We start from the raw sequence: 21,412 nt of genomic DNA, 5'->3' as shown, positions 1-21,412 counted from the left end.
TGTTAATAAATAAATTTCATTATGAATTTATTTATTTTTTTTTTTTGTAAATAGATGGCAATTTATAATCCTTGTAGTGGTTTGCACTATAGGTCAATGTTTAAGAAAGGAATAGATTTAACCACTACTTTTTGAATATAATTTTTTACTAAATTTAGTTGTAATATGAAATTTAAAAATTATACCTGTATAAAGAAAGGTATGTGAATGGCCTCCAATTACAAAGTCTACTTCTGGAATGTTTTTTACTATTTCAATATCCATTTCTATTCCTGCATGACCCAAAACCATTATGATTTTTATTCCATCTTCTTTTAACTTAGCAACTTCTTTTTTAATAGTTCTTATTTCATCAAGCAAATTCACTTTTCCTGGCCTTGAAATAGTCTGAAATTCAACACAAAAAAAAAAATTAAAAAATATTTTTATATTTGAGTATCATAACATGATTAAAATGACAATTTTCTCTAGTGATAGTGATTTTTGAGTTCAATATTCTTGTACATATATTAACAGTAAAATTGCAGTCTCCTTTATTATAGCATTACATGAAATAATGTGCATATCATGAGGGGTCCAAGATAACTAGTTGTCACTTACTCTGCTATTCATTCTGTAAGACCTTTAAAATAGACATTTTACAAATGTACATAATAATTGATTAAGCTAGTAATTGAGAAATCTATATGTGCAAATCATCTAATGTTTGCTGAAAATACAATTCTGAGACAGAGTAAGTCAAATACTATCTAACCAAACATTTTAGGATCCCTGATCTAAAAATTCCAAAGGTTTTGAATGTATTTTTAAGTGAGTACAGAATAGATACTGTATAGCAACCTGTAATGTAGCAGATAGAGTTGCAAATTGAAAAGCTGGAACGTGTGAATTTTTTAATATAGGAATTCATTACTGGAGTAACTTTCCTTCATCATAGTAGGATGGTTCTTCTGCAGAGTGATTTTTTTATCAATCTTTGTAATAGCTTACCAAAAAAAATATTTACTATTTTTTTTTTTGAATCAGTATTTATTGTGAAATTGTGATTTGCTTTCTTTATTGTCCTTGTTTACAATGAAGATGTAGAAGTTTGATATGGCATTTTTAAAATCTATCCAGTTTATAATTTTATCAGTGTACCCCAATACATGGGTAACCATCTAGTATAAAATAATTTTTCCTTTATGTCCTAACGTAGTTATTTTCTGGATTGATTTATTATGAGTTTTGTTGTGTATCTCCTTTCACCATGTTGATAGCTGGTGGACAATTTCAAATAAGTACACAGAGAAGTTATATTAATTTTATCATGTTTATTTTTATCTAGCTGATACCTCTGTTATTAGCCAGTTGTGTATACATCCTCACCAATATTACAAATTTGTATTGGTGAGGATCAACCAGTTTTATGTAATAATTTACTTTATATATATATCAAATTATGTGGTTGGGAATAATAAACTAATTAATGCAAAAACCCTATCTTACTTGTACATTAATTTTGTGTGTATTAATTCATCTAGATAGATAGGTTAAAAATTCTAAAAATATACAGAGATACCATTCTATGTTTGGCCATAGCATCAGAAAATGTAAAACCTGACTTTTAATGACAGTTCTTTGATTTATGCGGCCATAAGCAGTTATCTTGAAATCAGTAAATAAGAATTTTCCTTTTCTGGATGTCTGTATCCACACGCTTGCTAATCATAAAAATTCAAGATTATAAACTTTGAGAGTGGGAGAGTAATTCAGTTTTGTATTTATGTTTTTTTTTCATAGAAAACCCTGAAACAATATCAGCAATATATTGTTATTTAATTTCTATAAAAACAATTTTTGGGCTTCTGTATACTCATAAATTCTCTATTTTAAAAAGTTAGAGAAAGTAAATATTTTTGGAATATATATTAAAAAAAGGGTATTATACAACTGGTAACTATAATACTAGGAAATGATATCCAATTTCTCCATTCTATAGCTTTCCTCTCTTATCGTGAAAAACATCTATCCTTCAAGAGAAATGTAAAAAAAATAATTATGTATAATTATCGGTTTTTCAATTTTCCAAAATATTTCTTCTATATATATATATATATATACGCCATGATGGTTAATGAAAAAAAAAAAAAGATAAAAATTGTCATTAATAGGTGGAATATGTTGTAGGCATTTTGCAAGTCAGTCTAGACAAATATTTCCAAACCCACCAGGTTGTTCTAGTTGTCATCACAACTCAGCTGATTTCGAAGTCAAGAGTTTTAATCCTAGTAAAGGCAGTTACTTTTATACAGATTTGAATACTAGATCGCAGATACTGATGTCCTTTGTTGGTTGGGTTTCAATTAATATTGTACCACACACCTCAAGAATGGTTGACCTGAGACTGTACAAGACTACACTTCATTTACATTCATACATATCATTCTCATTCATCCTCTGAATTAATACCTTACGGTGATTCTGGAGGCTAAACAGAAAAAGAGTGAGACAACTATTTCCAGTGTGCTGGCTGATGGTATAAAAATATTAAACGATGTTTAAATAGGATAAATGAAGATTTTTTTTCTTGTTCAACCTCCGGGATCACCATTAGGTATTGCTTCAGAGGATGAGATGATGATTTGTAGCTTGTGTGAAAAATGCCATACCTAACCGGGATTTGAACCCCTACACACACACACACACATGTGTGTGCATACACACATACATACATACATACACACACACACACAGATGCCCTTCTTTAGTAGGGTATTTTTTAATTTTAAAAATTAAAAAAAATTGACTACATACAATTGTTAAATAGGAAAGGTTACAAAAAACTTTACCATTGTCTAAGTTTTGCTACTATTATCTATCACTTGCTAATTTTGTCAAGATCTTTCTTTCTCTTTTTCTGTTTAGCCTCTGGAACCACCGTAAGGTATTATTTCAGAGGATGAATGAATATGATACGTATGAATGTAAATGTAGTCTTGTACAGTCTCAGGTTTACCATTCCTGAGATGTGTGGATAATTGAAACCAAACCACCAGAGAACATTGGTATCCACGATCTTGTCTAGATCAGAAAAAAGTAAAGTTTTTTTTAATAACTTTTCCTGATTAAAAAGCATACTGCAGTTAATTCTTAAAACATATTACATCATTGATATTAAAGTGAAATGTTTGTAAAATTCTGTATATTTATAAATCTCATATTTTTCAAGTATGTTGACATCATGGTTTTTATGTGCTATGTGTAAAATTTGCAAGTTGTAGTGACTGTCTTTACATGCATTTTCTGTTTCTATGCAACATTTAATTCTGTTCTTATATGTAGTACCTGTTTGTGTAGTTTGATTTTGTACTTGTAGGTGAACATGCATCCGCTGAGCCCAATCTAGTATTTAGTGCAGTCACTGAAGTTTGTTTAACTGATGGGTGAGGATAAATTGTGATATCATCTTATGTTTCATTTGTGTTTTCTAATGTTTTGTTTGATATTATCAATATGTCAATGCCAGTATAGGATTACATTCCATGCGTAATTTATTACACCCCCTAATAAAATAATACGCAAATTAAACCCAGATTACATTTCACTGCAGAATATGAACACAACAAATCATACAACTTTCCTAGTCTAACCAAATTCAAAATAGTTTACAGAAGCACCTTTAAAATTTACAGAAACCAACTGCACCTGATACTTATATACAGCATCTAATTATCTCATATATATAAATATGCAGCTTTCTTAAAAATGAAATATTACTTGATATTTATAGATTTTAGTAAGCTTTTAACTAAACTAGTTGATTTTGAAGTCAAAAGTTCTAAGGTTCAAATCCTAGTAAAGGCTTTTATATGGATTTGAATACTAGATCGTGGATACTAATGTTCTTTGGTGGTTGGGTTTCAATTAACCACACATCTCAGGAATGGTTAATCTGAGACTGTACAAGATTACACTTCAGTTATATTCATACATGCCATCCTCATTCATCCTCTAAAGTAAAACCTTACCGTGGTTCCAGAGGCTAAATAGAAAAAAGGGCTCTTAACTATACTAATAAAACATCTGACAGGTTAATGGCTACAACCTACATTTACAAACAACATACTACATAAAGTACAGACTAAAATCAAAAATGTGCCAATTGACAGATGATAAGTGACACTGACATACATCAACCAGTAGTCATAAAAATTTGCCAATATTTTCAAGAAAGAAGGCTACTGTGTTCTTTTCAAAATAATAAATAATGATCATAGTCAACATACATATGCAAGATTTCATACATAATACACAAGATCATAGAGAATACTAATTAAACACAGACTTATAAATAGAACATTTCAGGAGTATTTAAATTAATCTGTTGTTATTACCCAAAATACTGCATTAAACAGACTGAATTTGACATACAAATACAAGGACAAACATGATCTGCCTGCAATTGAATAAAGAAGAATAAAAAATATCTTTTTTCCTATATAAAATTTTAATTCTTTCTCTCACATTTTGCTTTTTTGTTTTAAATTAATGTTAAATTTATAAAACTTGTATTTTTGTTTTCTACTGACTATATTTTTTAAATTCTCAAAAATTATATAAGAAAGTTTTTTTTTTGTTTGTTGGTTTAACGAACCGAAACAAACAATTTTTGAATTCATTTTTTTGGGCTTTGCAACAGTTTTCAGTAAGCTATTGGAGATGCAGTTCTGGGAGCTGTTTTGGGTCAAAAAACCTATAAAATCACCAAATTTACTTCTTTAATTGGATACCAAGAATTTCAATATAATTTCATTTTGAAGTATTTTATTTTGTTGTGAAAGAATTTTGGTATTTTAATATTTTAAAATAATATGTTAGTTTTAGTAACTGAAGTGAGAGATAAGTAAAGTTACTTTAGTTTTTAAATTATTTTGGCAGAAGAATGGTGTTATTACACATCAAAGTTTAGAAACCATAAACAAAGAGATGTGTCATAGTTCTATCTGTCTGAAGTAGTGTTGGCACTGCTAGTAGTACAATGGAGGGAATGCTGTGCTATGACAGGATATCTTAAGTAGCAAGAAGTCAGTCAATGGCTCAGCAATATTTACGATCACACATCAACTGATTTTTTTAATCTCTGACAAGTAATAATATGTTTGGATAAAATTAATTCATTTAGTCAGATTATCAACAGCAGGCAGATGCCCAATCATAATCACTATACTGTTTTACAATGAAAGAAGAAGTTTGATGAATAATACCATGCATTACAGGCATTTGATTTCTTCTGTTTAAAATGCAAACATGCTACCACTCTGCCACAGAATCGGTAGGGTAAGTTTTTTCTCTGATACTCCAAATGGTTCCACAGCTTTCATTAAAATGTATAAAATAACAAAAGCCTTCATTAAAATATTGTGTCAATAACTTTCCCAGTAACTCAAATGACAGTGATTATATGATGTTTTGAAGAAAGAAATTGGTGCAAGGTAGACATCATTTCATCCAGTCCAAACCAAAATCATTTAAAAATTGAATGAGATGACAACAAAAATGTTAGAAAATAATTTATAATATTGTTTGTAAAAACTGTTGTAGGATTGTAACAGGGTTTTGTAACAGTATTATGTATGAAAAATTAACTATATATAATTTACAATGACACATGCGCTTTTTTTGTTTTCAGTCACTTGACTGGTTTGATGCAGCTCTCCAAGATTCCCTATCTAGGGAATCAGTTGTTTCATTTCAGTATACCTCCTATATCCTGCATCCCTAACAATTTGTTTTACATATTCCAAATGTTGCCTACCTGCACAATTTTTTCCATCTCTCCAGTATTAAAGGGACTTATATCACTCCTGCTTCATCCATCTTAATCTTTTCTCTTCTTCTCTTCATAATCTTTTTCTAATCTTTTCTAATCTTTTTCTCTTCATAATCTTTTCTCTTCCTATTTTTATATTCAGTGGTCCATCTACATTATTTCTACTCCATTTCATTACTTTTGTTTTGTTCTTGTTTATTTTCATGTGGTAGTTCTTGCATAGGACTTCATCCATGCCATTCATTCTTTTTTACTCTCGGCAAGAATTACTATATCATCAGCAGATCGTAACATCTTTCTTATGTTCTTCGATTATTACTGTTGCAGTTTGGTTCCTGTAAATGCTAGCAATTGTTCTTGTATCTCTATACTTGAACCCTAAATTTAAAAAATTTTTTTAAATTCTGAACATTTTATTCCAGTCTATGTTATTAAATGCCTTTTCTAAGTCTATAAATGCCAAGTATGTTGGTTTGTTTTTCTTTAATCTTCCTTCTACTATTAATCTGAGTGGTAAAATTGCTTACCTTGTCCCTATACTTTTCCTAAAACCAAATTGGTCTTCTCGTAACACTTCTTCCACTCCCTCTCTATTCTTCTGTACAGAATTCAAGTTAAGATTTTTTATGCATGAGTAGTTAAGCTAATTGTTCTGTATTCTTCACATTTTTCTGCTCCTGCTTTCCTTGACATCATGACTAACACTCTTTTTGAAGTCTTACGGAACTTCCTCTTTTTTCTAAATATTACACACCAGTTTGTATAATCTATCTATCACTTCCTCACCTGCACTGCGCAATAATTCTGCAGGTATCCTATCTATCCCAGGAGCCTTTCTGCCATTCAAATCTTTTAATGCTCTCTTAAATTCAGATCTTAGTATTGTTTTCCCCTTTCATCCTCTTCAACTTTCTCTTCTTTCTCTTTAACACCAGTTTCTAATTAATTTCCTCCATAAATTCTTCAATATATTCCAACCAGCTACTGACCTTTTCTTTCATGTTATAAATTGGTGTACCAACTTGTTTAACACATTATTAGATTTTAATTTATGTACCACAAAATTATCCTTAACTTTCCTGTATGCTCCATCTATTTTACCAATGATCATTTCTCTTTCCACTTCTGAACACTATTCTTTAATCCACTCTCCTTTTGCTAATTTTCACTTTCTGTTTATAGTATTTCTTAATTTTCGATAGTTCTTTTTCATCACTAGCATTCTTATATTTTATATGTTCAACCATCAGCTCCAATATATCCTTTGACATCCAAGGTTTTCTACCAGTTCTCATTGTTCCGCCTAAGTTCGCTTCTGCTGATTTAAGAATTTCCTTTTTAACATTCTCCCATTCTGCTTTTATATTTTCTAACTTACCTTTTTTACTCAGATCTCTTGAGATGTCCTCCTAAAAACTCTTCCTTACCTCTCCCTCAAGCTTCTCCGAATTCCACTGATTCATCTGACACTTTTCTTCAGGTTTTTACACCCCAATCTACATTTCATTATCACTAAATTATGGTCACTATCAATGTCTGCTTCAGGGCAAGCTTTGCAGCCTACGAGTTGATTTCTAAATCTTTGTTTAACCATGATATAATCTATCTGATACCTTGCACTATCACCTGGCTTTTTCCATGTGTATATTCTTATATTATGATTTTTAAACTGGGTGTTGGCAATTACTAAATTATACTTCGTGCAAAACTCAATGAGTCAGTCCCCTCTTTCATTCCTTTTGCCCAGCCCATATTCACCCACTATATTTCCTTCCTTGCCTTTTCCAATGCTTGCATTCCAATCTCCAACTATTATTAAATTTTCATCCTCTTTTATGTGTTTACTGCTTTGTCAATTTCTTCATATACACACTCTACCTCATCATCATGGGAACTTGTAGGCATGTAGACGTTAACAATCGTTGTTGGCTTAGGTTTTGATTTTATCCTTATTACAATGACTCTATGGCTATGCATACCATAGGTTCTAACCTACCAACCTTTTTTAAACTTCTAACATTCCACGCTCCAACTCACAGATTGTTATTTTTAATTTTCTTTTGACACCTTCCTTATTAGTCCCCACCCGGAGTTCTGAAAGGGGGACTAGCTTACCTCTGGAATATTTCAAGGAAGGTGCCTCCATCTTTGTTACATGGAAATGCAGAGAGCTACATTTTCTTGGAATAAAAACAGCTGTAGTTTTCCATTGCTTTCAGCTGCACAGTACTCAGAAGATTGAGTGATGGTGATATGGCCATTTAAGTTTTCCTGATCTACGCCCTTAACAACTACTGAAAGAGCTGTTCGCTCTTTCAGGAATCATTTCTTAGTCTGGCTCTCAACAGATACCGTTCTGATATGGTTGCACCTTTAGTCCAGCTACTCTGTATCATTGAGCACTCAAACCCCCTCACCATCAGCAAGGTCTCATGATTCATAGAGAGAGACACATGTGCTATCCTTCAGAAATACAGTAATATTAAAAAATATTAACAAGAAAAAATATTTAAAAAAAAAAATCATGAAATATTTATAATTCATATTTCAAATATTAAAAATTTTTAAAATCAACTGTGTCTCTCTTTCTGTTTGTGTATCCTTGTATGTATATGCACACACCATAAAGCATAAGAACATAAAAATTGTTTTTAAAAGTGATAATCATATTTACGGTAAAAATTCTTCTTTTCTCCTTTTGTTGAGAGAATATAAAGTTGAGTAGCTGAGCATTATTACTACTATTAAATGTTATCAATATAAATAAAATATATTTTAAAATTAAAATTTTTTTAAAAATAAAAATAATATTAATTTAAATAGAATGTGTAAATTAAATAAAATTTAATTTCAATTAAAACTTAAATTTAATTCAAACTTAAAACCAAGTTCAAAAACACACTGAAAAAAGAAATAAAAAATACATAAATGTAATGGAATATCAGAAGTCTAAAAAAGGTTGATAGGTTAGTAAACTTAAAAAGGGAAATGGATAGGTTAAATGTAGATGTAGTAGGAATAAGCGAGGTTCATTGGGAAGAAGAAAACGACTTTTGGTCAGGTGATTTTAGAATAATTAACTCAGTTTCAAATAAAGGGCAGGCAATAGTAGGTTTCATAAAGAAAAAGAAGATAGGGTAGAGAGTAGAGTATTTCAAAATGCATAGCCATAGAGTCATTGTAATAAGGATACAATCAAAACCTAAGCCAACAATGATTATTAACGTCTACATGCCTACAAGTTCCCATGATGATGATGAGATAGAGTGTGTATATGAAGAAATTAAACAAATAAAAGGGGATGAAAATTTAATAATAGTTGGAGATTGGAATGCAGGCATTGGAAAAGGCAAGGAAGGAAATATTGTGCGTGAATATGGATTGGGCAAAAGGAATGAAAGAGGGGACTGACTCATTGAGTTGAGTGTCTCACTGAGAAAAGAAATGAACAATACTACATAATTTTTTACTGACTACATCCAAAGAAGGAGTGGTAATGTATTTAGCTGTTATGTATATTTATTTGTTCCCTTCTATAGCTTCACTGATCCAACCATTTGCATCCAACTTTTGGGTATCAACAGGTCTTTGGACTGGAAGTGACATAGGCTAACTTAAATTATCTTGCTAAAGGGGGAGGTGCTACACTGGAGGAACAAAATTGTTAAATTATGCTGTTTTCAGATTTTAATGATGGCATTCCATAAAACAATAAAAAAGAAAACCTCTTGCCTCTTGAGATTTTTTTCGAAAAATTCATTGTTCTTAAAATATACGAGAAAAATTTGCTCAGCAAAAGGAAGCAGGAATGCATCATGGCTAGCACTTTCCTGTGCTCTGTATGTTGCTAGTATGTGTTGCGTTACATTACTGTTTGCCATATCCTATTATCATTATATGACAAATTAGAACCTAGGCAATATCCTTACCTCTCATCAAATATTGAATTTAATTAAAATAATAATTTAAATGAACCAATACACACATATACATTACATGCATATACATTATCATTTATTAACAGTCAATTTTCTATTTTAATAGCACAACATTTCATAAAAAAAACTTATACCAGTATCATATCTATATGACTACTAAACTGAGTGGTAAAGTTACGGAAACAAAAAACCCAACTAGTGATTGTACACATCTACCTAGAATAATAATAAAAAATGAACAAAAAATTGTTAAACTTTTTTTCTTTCTTTTCTTACAAGCATTTTTTCAGGATGCAGTAAGTTAGGCTTTGATATGAAATTTTAATATTACTTCTACATTTTATGTTGTATTCGGTGCCAACAAAGAGGCGACCATTAAAGTCACAATCTCATGTAGCCTATACAGGCACCCAACTACAACATAAAATATAGAAGTAATATTAAATTTCATATCGCAGACTAAATTACTGTGTCCTGAAAAAATGCCTGTAAGAATAGAAAAAAAAACTTTTGACGATTTTTAGTTCATTTTTCATTATTATTATAAGTAGGTGTGTACAATTAATAGTAAGGATTTTGAAATACATTTTTAATTTTTGCAAAGTTAAAAAATGTGAGATGAAAGAAGATTTGAATAGTATTATTTTTTAATTTATAGTATATTTTTTAAAGATATATTTTTATTTTATTTTTTATTTACTGCATGTTTTCTAATTCTATTTTTTTTTTAAATATGGTTAGGCCAGCAAAACCAGTGCTGTACGAAAAAACTGTTTGCAAATATGTTGAGAAACTTGTACCTTGATTTAAATAAAAAAAGGATTGAACTGAAAAGATATTCTCGGCTTGTAAACATTTTTCTGTCACACATCTTAAGGGTGTTCTTTTTCTTACCTTAAACTTTCTAGTTCATTTTCTTTAAGTTTCATGAGAAGTTACTTTGAATATAAGAATGACTTCAGATTAAATATTATTACATTGCAATTACCCAATGGTAAGTAATGATAATGATAGATAAACTTAAAAATTCTTTTAACTGTTGCTATATGGGCATGCAATTTTTCATTTAAAAAATCTTTCACTGATGTTATCTGAAAGAATTCTTATTTATTTTGTAGAGAAAGTTCCTTTTGTAATCCTACAGTAAATTTCTTTCCAATATATTTCATCTGGCTTTGAGTAAGGCTTAAACATACATAAAAAATGTATAAACAGATTGGATTCAAACTCCTTTTTTTAACTCTGTTAATAAAAGATGAAATAAATTGTACCTTGGTTTTTTGTGTAATGTATCCAATAATTCCAATACTAGTTCCATTTACATTCAGTATATAAGAAGGGTAAAGATTTTTTGTAGAATTCAGTGCTTCTTCTTTTGATTTTTCAATATTACAACACACTATTGGAAAATTTACGTGTTCAATAAATGGCACTAAATTTTCTACTCCATCATCAAATTCATGATTTCCCAAACACTGAAACAAAAGAATTTAATTAATTATAATTGTGTACAATAATTAATTTAATTTACAGTTTAATTAATTATTGTTTACTTTTTATGAAAAAATTAAAATAATTTATTTTGCACAGTAATAATGTGTAAAACTCTATATATATCCTCATTTTTGTCTTTTTTCCTCATGAGTTTCAGCTTGGAGGTAAAACACATCTACTTGAATGAGTATAGTCTGGTGATTCACCATTAGTTGATCCCAATCCCAATTACATTTTTTTAGAAAACCTTTTTTGTTCTTAGGATAAATTTTTCAATGATCTGCCCAAAATTTTTGGGCTTATTTCAAATTTTAGATTGTTTAAAAGGTGAATTATAAAAAATTGCAACAAGTTAATCATTAGACCAGCCTGGTGAGCTGAGAAATGAATTTGGAAATAATTTTTAAACATTAATTATTTTATCTGATTATTATTTATTATTTTATTTTTATATGAAAAACAACATAACTAATTTTTTCTTTTATCTTTTTCTTTAATTTTTTTGCTGTGTATTATAATTTATATATTATTTGATCTATATTTACAATACTAACTTTTCTAAGATAAAAGAAAATAAAGAATAAAAAAATAAAATAAAATTAATAATACCTTTTCGATTCTTTTGTTATATTATTTATTTTGTTAATATGATTAAGAAGTTAAGTAATTTTATGCTGTTATTTGTAAAAAAATATTCACTAAAACTGAATTTTAAAATTCAAGTAAAATAAACTGCTTTTTAATTAATAAATAAAATAAAAAAATGTTCCGCCCTGACACATTTTACCTGAAGCCATTTCATTTGTTTATTTACCACACTAACATTGTGTAACTGTTTTTTTAACTTTTGTTTGTTAACTTGTCTAACTGTTTTTTTAACTTTTGTTTGTTAACTTGTCTAACTGTTTTTTTAACTTTTTACAATGAAATATCGTGTTTTTGCAAGAATTCCATTTCCAGTATTTAAATTTTTTATTTTTTTTAATTTGAACTATGTTTGGGAACTTTTGGTTAAAATTGTTTTTAAAAAATTCATTTAAATTTTGTATGTACTGTCAAGAATAACTTTTGTATTAAATTTTTTTTATTATTATTAAACAATAAGTTATTGCAAATTATTTTTATTATAATAAAAGTTTGTACAGAAGGAATAATAAGATTTTCTGTCTATTTTTCGCTTCAATAATAAACCGATCTTTAAATGTTTTTATTGATTATTTACATTAACTTTATCAGAATTAAATTGTCTACAAATTTTGTTACTAAATCTTCTGCATCTATTGTCATTTAACAAAGCCTACTGTACTACAAACCTAAAAAAAAATTGTTTTTTGACACTGAATTTTGCGTTTTATGTCAGATATCTTAAAACCTATGGGAGTTACAGTTCTGGGACCTGTTTTATCCCAGCTCAAATTACACAAGAACCCACCAACTTTACCCTTAATTTGGGTTCCAACAATTTCAGTATGGCTCTTTATATTAGAAGAGCTGAAATCCTGGGGAAATCTTTCGCTAGCAGTAACTCCAAAACAAAGTGTTTCGAAATGGAGAAACCTTCTTTAGTGAGACACTACGTATAAAAACAAACAATGATTGCAAAAATCTATTTACTTGCATCTCTAACCAATTATTGTAAATTTTTCATAAAGAAACTTCCCTATATATCGATAAATACTAACAAAGACAACCAAAACAAAAAAAAATCATTATTAACATATAAACAGAAGTTTAACAATTAAAAAATTGGGTTTTTGTGTTTTGCTTTCAGGATAGAACTCATAGTTCAGCAAAACGAATGAACAAGCACTGACAATACAAGGATAGTGCCTAAAAGTTAGCCTAATATAAATTAAACTCTATAAAAGCTCTAGATTAAGCAAACAAACAGTTTGCTCAAACAAATAATTAATGAATATTAAAAGCTCTGAGAAAAGTAAGCTCAGCATTTATTAATCCCAATGACTTTATTGTTTCTTAATTAATAATTATATAAGTACAACCAAGCAGTTATAGCAAGGCATTTGTGGAGGGGAGTAGATGTGCGGCTGTGGGAGGTATGGAACAAATGCGGGGAAGAACTTATTCATAACAGGAATCAATAAATCACTATAATTCTCTATATAATCCACTATAATTTCTGATATCTGGTCATACGGACTCAGTCTCTAAATATTTTTTTCTAATTGTTACATATGCTGGCATTTTTGCATCCAATCATCTTTATTACTTGCACTTACTTTATCTTGCACTAATTTTATACAATCATTCAATTTGAAGGTCACATTTTTATCAGCTACATAATTCTTTATATCAACCCATATCATCTCAATCGAATTAAGATCCGGGTGATACAGTGGAAGCCATAATACACTTAATACACTGTGACTCTTTTCAGCAAGTAAAATATCTATTTGATACATTTTAAATCTTGATTTACTGACTGAAATTAATTTATATAGCTGGGATTTTAATAATTTTTCATTGAACGGTATATTTTTTCAGTAAGCCATTCAGTCATTTCACATTTCTTAGAGGTTGATTTTGATGCACCATTCAACTCCAGATTGTGATATGGTGTGTTATCAATGACTTAACACTGAATGTTGTGGTAAATTTTTTATGAGTTGATTTGTAAACCATTTTTCATAATTTCTATAATTCATACTATCATGGTAATCACCAGACTTTTGTCCAGATTTGAAAATCAATAATGTGTCTTTTATGAAACCATTTTCCCCACCAGCATGAACGATAATTGCTCTTTGACTTTTAGAAATCGAAGCAAGTAACCCAGATGTTTCATCGGAATCGTTAGTCCAACAATATAGCCTTGTGTGTATTGAATGCACATACATCTTGTCCATATAAATGACTGGCCATCCTTCAGTTCTGTATTTTTGTAATGTTGATATAGTATTTGTTTATCCCGAATATATATTTTCTCTACCAAAAATTTTCTATTATTACACATCTTTTTCAATTTTCTCAATTTCTTTATTTCGCAACGTTTTTTGTTTGGAATAGAAAATCCACTACCTAATATTGTATTTTTTTTTACATTCCTCAATTATTCGTTAAACACTACAGCGAGAAACTACTGTTGCTTCGACAACCCTTTCCTGAACTTTCGTTATTAATCATGGACCTTGCGCAGCTTCTCTTTTATAAAAGAATAGAATTGAAAATGAATTCAAGAGTCTGACTGTGTCAAACTTTATGATTACCAATTTTCTTTGGAATTTCCATAACTACAATTGTAAAACTAGCAACGATAAAACACTGAAACATGTCCGGTATTATACATATATGCATAATTTAAATCAATAAATAAAAACAAAAATTATAAACAATAATCCTATCATAAAATAAAAATTAATGAGTAAAAACTTATTCTCTTAATAATTTTTACATAAATAACAACTGTGCTTAGTGTTTTCTGTACTACAGAGAATACATCTCTTCGTTTTTATTGTTGAATTAAAATGTTTGTTTTTGTTGGTGAACTGATGACAAAAGGATGACTCACTCATACACACATTCACTTTTAAGAAAACAACAATTTATTGGAAGGAAGCAAGACCAACCCCGATTTAAGGTGTATAAATTATCATTTACATAACTTACTCAAAAGGTCAATATTATAATTTGTCTTATTTTATTAACAATTATTAAAAAAAAATTAGCATTTCAGTAAAGCTATTTCTCTTAAGAATTCAAGTATTATACTTAATTTTACATCAATACTGATAAATATTTAATGATAAATTATATAATTCATGTAAAAAAAAATATTTATTTTATTAAATTTAATTATTAAACTTACAGAGTGTAGTACGCTACATACCATTGCATCAAAATTAAGTTGATTCATCATATCAGAAGCAACTTCCCAAATAAATGCTGAATGATAATTTGAACCGAGATACATGTCACCAGCATTAACTAAAATTACACTTTTTCCTTCTTTGTACGCTTGTTCCTTAATTTTTTTCGAAAGATAATGAATACGTGGAAATCCACCATAACAATGATTTTCTTTTATGTCATTCTTGGTACAAGGTTCACCCTTCCTGTTGCACTCTTCATACCTTGCATGCATGTCATTTGTATGAAGAACTACCAGATTAAAATCTGTGTTAGATAGTTTGAGAAGTCTGATAAATAGTGCAGTGCTTAACAAAAATCTCATATTTATTGTGCTTTGTCTGAAATTAATACAAAAGATTGAGTTTAACTTTATTAATTATTTAAAAACCAGGTTGCCTATCATGAGCTGTGCTGTCATTAATCAGGTTAACACTTTCAGTGCCTTGTGTATGAATAATATGCACGTGATATTTTAGTATGGTCCATCAGCATAAAATTTATACACATATCAATCAATATCATATACATATATACATGATGTCAGTATATACATAATCATATCGTTAAATTTTGTTAGGCCATCCTAAGAATCTGAAAAAATATACCTCTGCTTATAACATTTTTTCTTAAGACTGGCTTTGTTATTGAATATTAAGCTTAATATATTTAAATTACACATGGGTAATTTATATTTGATACATTTATCACATTTTTAAACATTTGATACATTTTATATCTTTTACAATGTAATCAAATATATTTCAGTTTAAATGCATGTATAAAAAACAAATATACACATGGTATGAGGAAGTTTTTCCTGAAATTCTGTGCAATGACATATAATAATGAATTCATGAATTACTTATCTAATAAGCTATATGGTTTCTACTAGAATTGTAATGATATAAGAACTTCAGTACAATGCCTTCTTCCACAAAATAGTCCTTACTGTTTATTATGTGTATAAAAAAAAGAAGAAAAATAGAACAGTGATGAAAAAACAATGACTTAACCTAAATTATTTTCTATTATTTATCTATTTAACCTATACGACATAATTCTACTGAACTCATTTTGTTTATTTTATATTATTTATCTATTTTTTCTGTTCCTAAAAGTTAGCTGGTTTTATGTAGTTGACAGGTCACCAATATAATAAAATTGTGTGACCCAAAGGCATATAAATATTACACCACTCCAGAGATGCACATTAACTCATTTAAATCTAAGCTAATGTGTATAACACTGATATACAGTCTTCTGAACATGGATACGACACGTCAGACAATATGATCCTCATGGTCTGTGGAGAAACTGTACTGTGTATACCATTGATATACATGGATAGGTGGAAAAAGCTATGAAAAGTAATAACAGCTATTAGTATAAAAATATTATTTAACTATGACAAGACAAGATTGGTGCTGAGTCTTAAGGTGTTAATATTATATAACCATGTTGATTATATATAACTTTTTTTTTTTTTAAGTAATGCTTTGCAATTTTTATATAACCTACAAGCAATGGTGCTATTTAACTATGCTGGTGTGGTACTGAGATTAAATATCTATTGCTGGTGGCCTGTAAGTACTATATTTGAATTAAAATTATTTCATTATTTGATAATTGCATTTAGTTTTTCTACTATATTATATATTAGCAACTAGAGTTTTTGTTTTTCTCTTGTGACTACTGGGAAATAATGATCCTTATGTATTGTAATAGCCAAACAGTTAATATGTAAAATCACTGATGATTTAAATTATAAAACAACTTATCTACATAATTATTATTCATTTTTTAAATGATTAATTCATCATTAAATTTGAAGCTTGTGCATGGGAATAAGGTGAAGAAATTTACATCCACGTTTAAATTGATGTGTTTATATCAATCTTAAATTTTATACAAAAAAATAAACTTACTTTTGCTGGGGTTATTGGTTTAACAGGTGTATATTGCTTTCATGTTGAACCTTCTTATTTAAGAAGAATATGGTAAAATATTGCATAAAGGAAATATTACAATAGTAATTTTTTATTACTTTAAAATAGGTTCTTACTATTTGAAAGGTTCTTACTATTGGCAAAAGCCAATTTTAAAGAATTCTGGATTTTGGAAACACCATTTTTAGGTAGTAAATTTATTAATCAGATTTCTAAAGAATATTTTATTTAAAAGAAGGCTCACTTTGAAAATAAAGTAAATGATCCCCAGATCATTTCAAAACACTGTACAGTTTCACAATGTAACTAATCCCCAATAATTCTGAAAATAACCGGAAAGCATTTAAATCCATGCATTTAGTACGGTAGTTTTTTTTGTAATACGCTTCCATATTGGATTTTAGTCTTACTAACAGAAATAAAGCTAGATTAAAATTTTGAACTCTTTGAAACATGAAATAAGTTTTCTTTACATGCTTTATCTACTAAAATCATAAACCACAAAATTTTAACTCTGTGGTCAATCAAAATGAAACTTGCATTCAGAATTATTTATGATCAATAATCTGCAGAAAGCAGTCTAATATGGCTTCAAAATCTGAAGATATAGAATATCTACATCCTAACCTTAGTTCATATATTTTTATTTTTAAGATAATGAGGCTTTCCAGGTGCTGCAGAATTGTTCAGGTTATAAGAAATGGATAAGTTAAACTTGAAGAAAATTTTACTTTGTTAATATACCTATTTTTCAGGTTTCTGTCATTGATATGTATCACTTGCAGATTAGAAGTAGTTTGGGCAATTTGAAGATTAACTTAATTTTATTTAATTAATAAAGGGTTTTGAAAACTCTTTTTCTAATATAAAATATGTCACTTTTCAACTAGTGATTTTGTTTACTGTAAGGTTCATTAGAATAATAGATGGTAATTAAAAGATAGTTATAAACTAAAAGAAACTTTTTTAAAAATTAAAAATAGAATAATGTGAAAAATTAAAATACTCATGCAACTGCTGTTATTAAAATCAATGTTGGTAAAAAACAATATATATATATAAATATATTATTTAACACTTTTATATAATCTAATTTTTATGATCATTGCTTAAGACATTTCTCTAAAACAAATGCTTTATCATTCACTCCATTCACCATTTACCATTCACTTCTTGTGAATGGTAAACAGAAAACAAATTAATTTACAGAACCATTTAGGACAAACCACAAATTTCAAAATTTGTTTCCACACATGTAATCTAAATTCATTTAAAATTGATGTTCTTTTAAAGGATTGTAAAAATTGGCCCAATCATTTCTTAATTAGTACTAGTTCAGACATATATTCCTTGAATTTGGCAACAGTAAAATTGTTTTCCTACCTGTAAGTTATACAAAAAAATCAACCTGAGACTGAGTTGTCAAGTTGAAATGTTCAGAATTTTCCCTTTGCAAATATGCACATGTTGACAAATATGCTGACTGAACATTTTTAGTCAGCATTAATATTTTAATGATTTTAAAATATTGGACAATGACCACTTCCTCTAAAGAAAGTTTGCGAATAAAACTACATTAAGTTAAGAACTCTTAAATATCAAATGTTGAAAAAAGTAAATTTGCAAGTGTATAGTTGGGAAAAATCTGGATTGAGTAATATTAGGTAAATGAACAAAACTTACAATTAATTTCAGCCTCTTTATAAAAATAATAATTCTTACAATAATTTGCAGCTACAGCTATGTAACTCATTTATTAATTGAACATTAATTTTAATTGTTAAACTTTTAATATTTTATGTAGTTTATTTTTAATAATATTTATCTTGGATTAGTTTTTGCATTTATATAAAATAAAACTCTGATTAAATTAAGATATGATTGTTTATGTCAAGATATAAATAAAATTATTTAAATTTACTTAAAGTAATAAATGCTAAGTAATTTATAAAAATTTCTCGGACTATTAATTATTTGATGAAAATTTTACTTACCATATATAAAAAAAATTAAATTAATAACTATGTATTGTATTTAATAACATTAATTACAAGTATTATTTATTTTAGGATCACACTTTCAGAATCAATAAACCTGTTTAACTGAAAGAAAAAAAATAATACTTAAGAAATTTTGTATAAAATGTTAGTTCTTAACCTTTACATTTTATTTTTAATTCATCACATTTTATTTTATCTGTTATAAAACAACTGAAATTTTATGAACTGATAAGATAAAGAAATCTAAAAATAACAGAATGTAATGTTTCATCAACATTTTGTAAGATTCCAGTCATAGAATGATTATAATTTCATTAATTAAGAAATTTTTTTTTTAAATCACAAAATGAAAAAAGATTTTTCTTTTAGCTGGTGCAAATTGTACAGAAGGTTTCTTCTTTCCTTTCTTCCTTTCTTCATTCATATATCATTCAATTCATGAATTTAATTCCTCTTTTCTTATTTATTTTCTGCCCTGTGACAAGCTGTAAACCCAATTGGAGAAAGGTTGTGTATGGGCTTGTCAAGATTGAGGTTAATCATTACTGAGCATTGCCATTAACTGAACTTCAATGGTCAGAGAATGCCAGTAATAAGGGAATTTAAATCAAAATAAAATTAACTAACTACTTTTACTTGCATTTGAACTTGAACCCTGCAGTATCACAGAAATATAAACATTTCCAAACTTTTTATGATTTTTAAATCTGAAAATCCTCCTTTTAGTGTTTGTTTTCTTAATTTTATAGTCATACACTCACTGAAAAATTTGCAGCAACTCTTGGATGTTTTAATAATATCTTGTGGGTGAATTCTGCAGATGCTTAGCATCTTAAATCAATAGAAATTAAATGAATTGTGGTAGCCGGTTGATAAAATTTTCTCACGATAAGTAAAATCTATTTCATGAAACAAATAACAAAGACCAGATTGCAGTTTAAATTGAACTTATCTTGCTCAATTTCTTTTGAGTTGATTGGATCCAAAATGATAGATAGGTGTTTTTTTTTTAGTTGTCATGACTGACTACTTGAGCCACTCTGACAAACATACTTTGTTCAAAAAAAATTTTTAGTTTTAAGAAAAAATTATTATTCAACAATTTTTTAGTAGTGCGAAAGACAAAATACCATTAAGCTGTTTAAAAAATAAAAATAAAATTACTTATTTCATAAATTTGTGGAAATCTGTTTCTAAAAGCTACTCAAGCTACATCTTGTGATAATGTCAATGGCAATATTATTAACTGTACCCATTTTGAGATGGTTAATAAATTCTCCTTAATATGAGATCAAATAGTGTATTTTATCTGTGTTTTGTTAATAATGAAATAACATAAACATATGAGATTAAAAATGTAACCAGTGTAATGAAAATAATTTTTCTCTAAGTGTAAAGCTTCTCATAATGATAGAAAAATAAATGTTTTCAGGGGAAAGTATATGCTAAAAGTATCCACAAATTTATTAAATGATCAGTTTTCTTTAAAAAAATTTATCCAAAGTAACCATCTGAAATCATAGGATAAGCATATTATTTGCAGAAGATGATAGAGATAATTAAAAGTATTTGCTGTCAATTTATCTAGTTAATTTGGACCATAATTGAGTTTTAAAGGTCAAAAACTGAATAAGTAATTCAGAAACTGATGTAATAAAATTTATTTCTCCCGAAACTAGAGGTTTGCAACCAATTCCAACTATCCTAGTCCTATTTAAAATAATACTGATAGACAAAAAAAAACTTTTTAATGTTTCTCTCTGATACTGTTACGTGAATTGCTTTTTTTGCGTACATTATAGACTGTAAATACAATTTTTCTATCATCTTTAGTTTTAAATAAATTACGCTTCAAAAAATATAAGGGAAAATATAGTTAAAATCTGTAAAATTTATAATTTTGCATGGTCATACCTGTGTTAGAATGATTTCGCTGATGCTTTTCTTTTATAAATAGCCTCAGGGACACCCAGAATTAATGTCCTACAGTAATCAGCTAGCATGTTAGTATTCCATTTCCCTTTATAGCAGCATTCCATCACTGAAATGTCTTGGTGGAACGTTCACCGTATTCGTCATTTACATCTCCGAGATTGTCCAGGAAAAAATCCAGATGTGAATGGAGGAAATGTATTTTCGAAGATATATTACATCTCATAGCTCTGTAAAAAGTAAGAACTTGATTAACAATATCATGGTAATTGTTGGATTTTTGTTTACAGAGAAAATTTTTGCAAACATCTTTAAATGAAGCCCAAGCTGCACTTTCTACATTATTTAACATCGAGTTAAATACATCATCTATGATCAACTATCTTATTTGAGGACCAACAAATATTCCTTCTTTAATTT

At 28.3% G+C, this 21,412-nt stretch overlaps 1 protein-coding gene across 1 annotated transcript in view; it reads right to left on the bottom strand.

The window, feature by feature from the left end:
• The window catches only part of LOC142328440 (protein 5NUC-like), a 49,650-nt gene that overhangs the window by 23,095 nt on the left and 5,143 nt on the right, over positions 1 to 21,412 (bottom strand). Inside the window, exons 2-5 of the mRNA XM_075372202.1 lie at positions 20,975 to 21,222; positions 15,092 to 15,452; positions 11,022 to 11,225; positions 186 to 387 (exon numbers count right to left, since the gene is read on the bottom strand). Of these exons, the coding sequence (XP_075228317.1) occupies positions 186 to 387; positions 11,022 to 11,225; positions 15,092 to 15,436 (751 nt within the window). The 5' untranslated portion in view covers positions 15,437 to 15,452; positions 20,975 to 21,222. The remainder of the gene's footprint in view (positions 1 to 185; positions 388 to 11,021; positions 11,226 to 15,091; positions 15,453 to 20,974; positions 21,223 to 21,412) is intronic.

This window comes from Lycorma delicatula, chromosome 1 (genome assembly GCF_047948215.1).
Source record: "Lycorma delicatula isolate Av1 chromosome 1, ASM4794821v1, whole genome shotgun sequence".
NCBI classification, from domain to species: domain Eukaryota; kingdom Metazoa; phylum Arthropoda; class Insecta; order Hemiptera; family Fulgoridae; genus Lycorma; species Lycorma delicatula.
Note: the sequence above shows the minus strand (reverse complement) of the source record. Positions and strands in the feature narration are given on the sequence as shown.